This window comes from Ursus americanus, chromosome 4 (genome assembly GCF_024610735.1).
Source record: "Ursus americanus isolate L20-20 chromosome 4, mUrsAme1.1.p, whole genome shotgun sequence".
NCBI classification, from domain to species: Eukaryota; Metazoa; Chordata; class Mammalia; order Carnivora; family Ursidae; genus Ursus; species Ursus americanus.
Genome location: NC_142130.1, coordinates 90,788,026 through 90,796,642, shown reverse-complemented (window position 1 = coordinate 90,796,642; position 8,617 = coordinate 90,788,026). Strand labels below are relative to the sequence as shown.

The 8,617-nt window shown below is 48.2% G+C and overlaps 1 protein-coding gene across 1 annotated transcript; it reads right to left on the bottom strand.

Moving 5' to 3' along the window:
- Positions 1-832: 832 nt before the first annotated feature.
- On the bottom strand, positions 833-8,010 carry CBR3 (carbonyl reductase 3). Its single transcript, XM_045813560.2, has 3 exons — positions 7,536-8,010; positions 6,071-6,178; positions 833-1,315 (listed from the first exon to the last, which is right to left on the bottom strand). Exons 1-3 carry the CDS (start codon positions 7,822-7,824, stop codon positions 879-881), a joined length of 834 nt encoding a protein of 277 aa, XP_045669516.2. The 5' UTR covers positions 7,825-8,010; the 3' UTR covers positions 833-878.
- Positions 8,011-8,617: the final 607 nt, after the last annotated feature.

The window sequence follows — 8,617 nt, the reverse complement described above, 5'->3', positions numbered from 1 at the left end:
CTACAGGGTATAACCAGAACCCAGGAGGCCGATTACAAAAGCAATCCCATTTGAAAGCAGTGAATGTGGAGTTGCCTATTGTCAGAGACTTCAGAAGGGGCTCAGGGAGGCATCTGAAGGGTCACCCTGGGCTGTAGCTCAGAGGGGAGCAGGAACAGGTCAGGGAGAAGTATCTGCATGTGTCAGAGCAAAGAGACTGTCTGGACAAAGTTGTCCAAGCAGGCACAATTTGAAAGAAGGAGCAGGGCAACTTTGCAAACCTTCTGGGGACACAGATTGCAAAACCCGAGTGAAAATCCCAGTGTGGAAATCCTACCTCAATGAAAAAAAGGAAATTCTCTGAGTCTTTCAAGCCATACTTGCTAAGAACCAATGAAAATGTGCTCAAATATAATGAAACAGAATGTGATACAAAGTAGGATTGGAGATCTATGGAAACAGGGTAAATCACATCCTTAGAGTTAACCACCTAGAATCAGCAAGAGATGGCTGGAACATGGCTGGAAGCTGCTCAGGAGCCTTGAGAGCTCTTGTCAGACCTGTGGTTCTCAAATTGCCGTCCCAGCACCAGCAGCCCCTGGGAGCTTGTCAGATATGCACATGCTGGGGCCCCAACTCTGGGCAATGTTTTAACATGCCCTCCAGGCGATCCCGATGCCTTCGGACCCTGCAGAACCACTGGACCAGGTTCTTCGCCCTTCCAGGCTGGAGTTTGGGCATAGCAAAATCGCTCAGCCTGATTCTGGAAAGAGACAGTTTCTCCCAGGGAGATTCTAATCAACATTCCCCAAGGACAGAGACAGAAGTGGATTACGACACCAGAATTCATTCATTCACTCCACAAAAGTTTATTAAGCATTAAGCACCAAAGCAGACATTCACCAGTTTTGGACGACTTTGTCGTGGACGAGCTGGCCATGAGGCTCGGTAGCATCTGGGGGCAGCAGGGCCAAGTAGACAGGGGTCTCGGCTCCCTCCTCCACAGTCCTGGGGCCATGAGGCCCCCCCATGTCCGTCTTCACCCACCCTGGGCAGCATGCGTTCAGCAGAATCCTGTCAGCTTTTCTCTTCTCATCCAGACGCTGGGCCAAGATTCTTGATAAGACGGTGACCCCTAGCTTGGACACCCCATAAGCTGAGTTGGGCCAGCCTTCCCTCTCATGCATTTCACTGTCTGTATCCTCCACAAACTTCTTCATGAGGTCCACCAGGTCCTCCTCTGTGAGCGTCTCACATCGGAACTTCTTCTGGAGATCTGCGCTGCAATTTTCAAGAGCTTTTGAACCCTCTAAACTGCTGATATTCACTACCCTGCCTGAAACAGAAGAGTAAAAACATGGAAGCATGTCACAAACCAACAGTGGTTTTATTTTACCCAACATGCAATTGATTCATACCGTAGGTTTAACTGCTGATTAAAAAAAAAAAAAAAGACTCTAGAAGTCAGCAGTGGGTTTTAACATTGTTTTGTGCTCTCTTCCCCCAAAGGGAAGGACACAATCCCATCAGTAACACGGGCTAAAGAGCAGTGGCTGGTTATTCATTAGGTGAGCAGGAGCTTATCTGTAGTGGAATCGCCAGGTGGTTTTATAAAAACACCCCCTACACATACAAACACTCCAGGTGCCTGTGAACTTGCCTCCCCAGAGAAGACAGCCTCCCCCTGAGGATTAAAGCTCTTCCTTGGCTTGCACCATTTCCTAGGGCCGCAGGCAGCCGCTTCTTTATATCCGAGTATCAAAAACCAGGGTCAGGCAGATGCCGTCGTCTATCCTTAATGATGGCTACTTTCACACATGGACTGGGTTGATTCTCCAACCCCATTTTGATTTTCATCCCTTTTTTAGCCCATAGCTAAAAAGTAAATATAATTAATGAGTTAATATTCATATTAACAATAATTCACAGCTACTAAAAAGACCATTATATCTATAAAAAAATGTGTTAAGCCCAAAACTACAAAACAATTTAAGTATTGATGGAAATCCCCAAACCAGTAAACGTGTGAATTTATACAGTTCAACCAACATCAAAACCCAACACATTTAGGGGGTTCTTTTCTTACATATTATCCTGAATCCACTTCCTAAGCATCCAATAGGATAATTGGATTTTTTTTTTTAAGTAGGCATCATGCCTACTTATGCAGCATGGAGCCCAATGAGGGGCTTGAACTCACAACCCTGAGATCAAGACCTGAGCTGAGATCAAGAGTCTGACACTTAACCAACTGAGCCTCCCCAGTGTACCAGGATAACTGGATTTTATTGCATTTTCTGAGTGGCATTCATTCACCATGGAGATGGGGCAGGGTGGGGAGGGTGCTGTACATTCTACTAGCTCTCCTTGTGGGCCAACCCCACACAGAGATGCCCTCACTCTGTCTTGAACACGAGCACCTCACTTACCCCAGGTACTTAGGACTCCTCAGTAATTTTCTCCCTCTCTCATAATACATACTTCTTTCCCAACTGTGAGAAATCTGAAACCTACAGAGAAGTTGTAAGAATAGTTCAATCAACTCCCATATGCCTTTCACCTAAGTTCCTCAATTAACAGTTTGCCACATTTGCTTTCTCTTTCTCTTAATTGCAGACAAATATAAAACTTTGCCCTAAACACTTGAGTATATATACGGTAACAAGGGTATTATTACCTTACATAACCATGAGAGTGATCACACTCAAACCCTTTATCATGGTACAAAACTATTATCTAAAGTACAGTCCATATTCAAAGGACTCCAACTATTTCAATAATCAATAATCTTCCTTTATGGTTTTTCATCCAGGCTCCCATGTGGGATCATGGATTACATCTAGGGATCATATCTCCTTAGTCTATTAAGATTTATTTATTTTTAGAGAAAGGGGGATGGGGGAGGGAGAGAGGGAGAGAGAGAATCCCAAGCAGACTCCACTGAGCAGGGAGACTGACGTGGGGCTCGATCCCACAACCCTGAGATCAGGACCTGAGCCCAAACCAAGAGTCAGACCCTTAACTGACTAAGAGGGGGGCCTCTTTAGTCTATTTTAATCTAGAGTAGTCAACAATGACCTTTTTGAAGACTCTAGGCCATTATTTTGTAGTATTTGTCCCAATTTGGATTAGCATGATTTTTTAGAAAAAGATTTTATTCATTTGTCAGAGAGAGAGAGCACGCACAAGGAGGGGGAGCACCAGGCAGAGGGAGCAGCAGACTTCCCGCTGAGCAGGGAGCCCGTGGACTCGATCCCAGGACCCTGAGATGATGAGCTGAGCTGAAGGCAGACACTTAACTGACTGAGCCCCCCGGACATCCCAGGTATGATTTTCTTATAATTAGATTCACTTCAATAGTTTGGCCAGGAATACACTACTACTTCCATGTGTTCTGCATTACTTTCTAAACGGCTTTGTTCTTAATCACCTAGCTGCTATGAGGAATTAAATTCAAAAGGGAAAGGAGGAAAAAAAATGAATTATAGGAGCTACTCTGTGCCTTTAATGGAAATTAAAGGCTTCTAAGAGTAAGAGGTGTCCTCTTTGATCTCAGGGGACACCTTTGGGAGAGGCCAAGGGGTGACCGTCTCAACAGCCAGATGGGTCCAATCAGCCCTGAGAAGGGCTGCACCCACACCACCCACACCCCCCTTTGCTGAGGTCGGGGGAACCACTGGTCTAGAAGGAAAAACCCTACCTCCATTCTTAGAATGAGTGTGCAAGTAGCTCCCTCTAGTGGGCAAATACTTGATTAACCCATTCACTCGAATAAGCAAGAGGGTAACTTTCTTTAAAAAGATAATATAACGCTACATAAATTGCGGCTCTTAAGTCAGTTTATTTTGGGGAGAAATTCCCTACAAATCAAGAGGCAATAATCCTCAGCTTTTTGCCCTCCAGGTAAATGTGAGTTTTACCGAAAAATCACAAATATTCTCAGGGTGTTGTAAACCAGATTGTTTGGGAATTACTGTTAACAAGAGAACTGGTTAAAGCCAGTGAGTCAGTCACCTGCTCTGGGTTGTTGCCTGAGCCCCACCCTCCCCAAAGCCACCTTTTATCTTTCAAAATGGCTTGCTTTACAATCATTTGGCGTTATGATCCTTCCCTTCACTGAACTAATTATCCTGATTTGATTGAGGGGTGAAGTCAGGAAACCTGAATACTGTTTCCAGCTCTATTACTACCTGTGTTCACATCTTTGGGTCTCAGTTTCCTTCTCTGTAAAATGAAGACCTAGGAATATAAGGTTTAATACCTTGCAGCTTTCAAATCCTAGAATTCTAAAACCCACAGAGAGAGGACTTCCGGATACTTGGTAAAAGACAACCCTGCAATGGAATGTTATGCAGCTGTAAAAAATATGAAAGTTTTCTGTCCCGATCTAGAAAGAGTCCCAGATATAGTAAGTGAACAAAGCAAAGTGGCAAACATTATACTTAATGTTCCCTTTGTGTAAACAAGGGAGCAAAAAAAAAAAAAATGCATTTAGATTTGCATTAAAAAACTCTATCCTGGGGTCACGCCTGGGTGGCTCAGTCAGTTAAGTGTCTAGCTCTTGATCTCAGCTCAGGTCTTGATCTCAGGATGGTGAGTTCAAACCCCGTGTTGGGCTCCTTGCTGGGCATGGGGCCTACTTAGAACAGAACAAAACAAACCTCCATCCCCTTGGCCCTGGGCACTCGCCAACTCTGTGCACCCAGACCCAAGGCTTTCTTCAGCCAGTACCTGCAACTCTGCCTGTGGGCTTTCTGTGAGCTCATCCCACTAGGAAAAGATAAAGGGAATTGGCTGTAGAGGCTGGGGATAGGAACTGGGCAAGTGGGGGAGGGGGCAGGAGTCCAGGTGCAACTCTCACCATGCATCTTTTTAGATTTTAAGATGTTTGCACTAGAGATCATCTTTATTCAAATGTTAAATTGAGAAAAAGCACATTTTTATTATGCAGTTATTTTAATTAAAAATGCATGCATAACAGGAAAAGGAAAGCAATTCTAGACACTACTTCTAGTTTGACTGGTTGTCTGAGATTTGGAAGCTTTTTCATGTATTATTTGTTTCAGACGTACAGGTCTGTGATTCATCAGCCTTATATAATACCCAGTGCTCATTACAACACATACCCTCCCCAATGTCCATTACCCAGTTACCCCATCCCTCTACCCCCCTCCCCTCCAGCAACACTCAGTTTGTTTCCTATGATTAAGAATCTCTTATGGTTTGTCTCTCTGGTTTCGTCTTGTTTCATTTTTTCCTCTCTTCCCCTATGATCCTCTGCCTTGTTTCTTAAATTTCACATATCAGTGAGATCATATAATTGTCTGAGAAAAGTACATTTCTAATAAGAACCACAGAGTTCTTCTTCTGAAGAATCACAGTTGCCTTTCTGGGGGAAGAGGGTCCTCAGGGAAGGGAGCCTTCTCTGCCCCCACCCCCCAGCACAGTTGTATGATTCTTCATCAATGACAGTCTTCTCCACAAGACTCAGTGCTCCATGGTCAGGATTGTCCCTGTCCACGGTGCTTACTACTGTGTCCCCAGCACCCTGGGTTACGGTAGGCCCTCCAGTGTTTGTGGGAAAAGTAATAAATTAATAAAAGTGATTTATTGAATACTTGGGAGTGTGGGTGAGATACTCCCTAATAAAGAAAAATTTCTTTGGGAAGTTCTGCATCAGCTTGACTAAGTGAAGAAAGGAACACAGGAACACAGGGAAGGTCATAAACATGCTAAACAGAGCCTTCCCTTAGGCCCGCAACTGAGCTGGCTGTGGCCCACCACCATGGGGAGCTGAGAAGGACCCACTGAGATTGCTCAGAGGCAAGAGGCCTCTGGAAGGACTTGTAACACCTTATCATTCTAGGGTTGAGTTCGTGACGTGGCACCGAAGAGCACTGCCATGCACCATCCATGTATCTTTTAAAGCTAAAATGTGCAGGTGAGGAGCCAGCTCTTACTAGAGAATAGTGCAGTTTTCTGTGCCCCTGCCCCCTGGAGAAATGGTATCTCTAGGTCACTCCTGAGGGACAGCCCCACGGCCCACTTCTTGCTGAGGGATGCAGCCCAACAAGCCACACGCTGGACTTACCGTGAGGTTTTATTATCGGCAGTAACTCGATGCAGACATTCCTTGTTGCAAAAAAGTTTGTCTTCAGTGTTACCTCAGCTTGAACGTCAAAGGGCGTTGGATCATCAGCTTCCAAAAAGAGAAAGAAACAAAGTCACGCATTTCCCCCTGAAATGTATATGACAGAGCGCATCTTACCTCTAATTAAAGGAAAAAGAATCTAACTTTAAAACGATTTTTAAACCCTTAGGTCGGTGGTTCTCCAAACTTCAAGCACGTCTGAATCACCTGCAGGGCCTGTTAAAACACAGCGTTCGGGGTTCCACCCCACCGAGTTTGGGACGGAGAAGAGCGGGGGTGGAGCTCCAGAATTTGCATTTCTAACGCGTTCCCAGGTGACGCTGCAGCACTGGTCTGGCCACACTTTGGGCATTCGCGGCTCTCACGGCAGCTGCTCAATCTGGAAGGGGTATGGGACGCACCTGGGGATTCTGCTAAAAAGGACAGTGTGATTCAGCAGGTGTGGCCTGCGGCCTTAGGTCCCCCGCCCACACTGCTGAGGGGGCGGGGGCTTCCAGCCGACTTGTGTTCTGGAAGCGGAGTACCTAGCCCTCAATCCCTCAACCAGCCGCAGACGACTGCTCCTGCAAGTGCCGGCCGCTTCCCGCAAGCCCGCAGGCTCAGTTGGAGGTGCGGATGCGCAGCGACCGTGAGGGGGTCAAGGCCGGGGCGGGAATCCATCAAGGCCTCACACCATTTTTTACTCTCTTCTGCCTCCTGGGTTTCTCTTCCCACTAGGCTGGTAAATGAGGGGGGCCTGATTATTCCTTCTACCCCTAGCTCAAGGCAGCTCAATTCACTTTCTCAGTAGAGCAACAGAGAAAGTCATCTCCCTGACTTTCTCCCCCCCCCCCAAAGATGCTACTTAAAATCACACTGAAAATGTATGTTTGATGACAAACACAAATTCCCGGGGGGAGGGAACAAGGCTCGCTTCCTTTCTGCCTGAACCTATCAAAGCTCTCCATTAAACAAAATCTCAAGTCCACTAATGTGCAAAATGCGCGCTGATCGTGTCTCGGAGATTCATTTCCTGTCCCGAGCAGATGCCTCCGGGCATCTATGAAAGCACCCTTTCAAGGAAAGCGAAAGCCCAAAGTGAGCTCCGAGACCCTTCGCGAAGAAAATGTTTTTTGCATTAGACAGAAGGTTGATGAGCTTAGCAGGGCGTAGCCCCCCTCCCAGGAGGCCGGTTTTCTGGCAAACCGCAGCAGCTGACGGCTCCGGGAGGGCCCTGGGCTCGGTTCCGCCCGCCTTGCTCTGGCGACTCCGTGGAAAGCGAGATTCCACCGCGCGAGGCCAGTGCTGAGCGCGTCCCGAGAAGCCGGCTCTGCGCTCCGCGATCACTCGAGCGGACGAGTGGGGGGATGCCTGCGGCTCTCTGCCCCGAAACCTTGGCGCGCCCAGGGACCGACCCCCGACCTACGCTTGAATGCGATGCCCGCGTTGTTGACCAACACGTTCAGGCCCCCATACTCCTTGCGCAGGAAGTCCCGCAGGGCGCGGATGCTCTGCAGGTCGTCGATGTCCAGCAGGTGGAAGCGGGGACTCAGGCCCTCGGCCTGGAGCTGCTGCACGGCCGTCCGGCCCCGCGCTTCGTCCCGCGCCGTGAGCACCACGTCCCCCGAGAACTGTCGGCACAGGTCGCGCGCGATGGCGAAGCCGATGCCCTTGTTGGCCCCGGTCACCAGGGCCACGCGGCTGCAGGACGACATGGCCGGGGGAGGCACTTGGCGCGTGGAGAGCGGACCGGACTGTGGGCCACCGGGGAGCGCGCCGCAGAGGCGTGGACACGGTCAGAGAAAGCACAGAGAACTAAGTTCTGTGATCCAGTGCTGCGACTTCTAGAGAACGAGGCCCCAGCCTTCAGTCCCTCCCCTGCGAGGAGTGGCCGTCTGTTCCCGAAGGTTTCGTAACGGCCCACTCCCGGGCCCGCCCCTTCCCCCGCGCTGCGCCCTCTGGATCCCTCTCCTGAGTCAAGCGGTGGTCTGCCGGGTGGAGCGGTTGTAGTTTTCCCAAAGCCACAGCGGATGGTGATGGGTCGATGGGGTCAAGGGATGCATTGCAGTTGGATTGAAGAAACTATTTTAGGAAAACTCCTAAAGGAGAAAAACAAGGGCTGAGTAATTTTCTTGGGCGTGCGCGCACCGTCCACTGCACACTGAAAATGTTTCCCTTCTCCTCAAATGCGATGAAATTATTTAGACACGGTAACTGCTTCTCAGGATATAGATCCCCTTTTTGCTTAAACTCAAGAAAGACAATGAAAGAAGAAAGGTCCTAGGAGTAGATTCACAGGTCTGGGCAGGGTTCATCTCTGTGTGTGTTTCCCAGCGCGCCCCCAAGTGGGAGGGAGTGTTAATGAAGCTCTTGTTGGGTGTCCAGCCTCTTACTGGAATGTTTTAATTTAATCCTTACCTAACTCCTGTGGGTGCTAAGTGTCTGCATTTTAGGTTTGTTCAAGGAGGATGGATATCGATATTTTTCCCCCTCCCAGTGAAGCCTGTG

Bases quoted from the DNA above. Each gene is read 5' to 3' on its own strand.
- CBR3 (XM_045813560.2), bottom strand. From the start codon at position 7,824: ATGTCGTCCTGCAGCCGCGTGGCCCTGGTGACCGGGGCCAACAAGGGC. The intron at 6,179-7,535 runs GTAGGTCGGGGG...TCTTTTTGGAAG, and splicing joins CGCGGGCATCGCATTCAAGC to CTGATGATCCAACGCCCTTT. The intron at 1,316-6,070 runs GTAAGTCCAGCG...CTTCTGTTTCAG, and splicing joins GCCGATAATAAAACCTCACG to GCAGGGTAGTGAATATCAGC.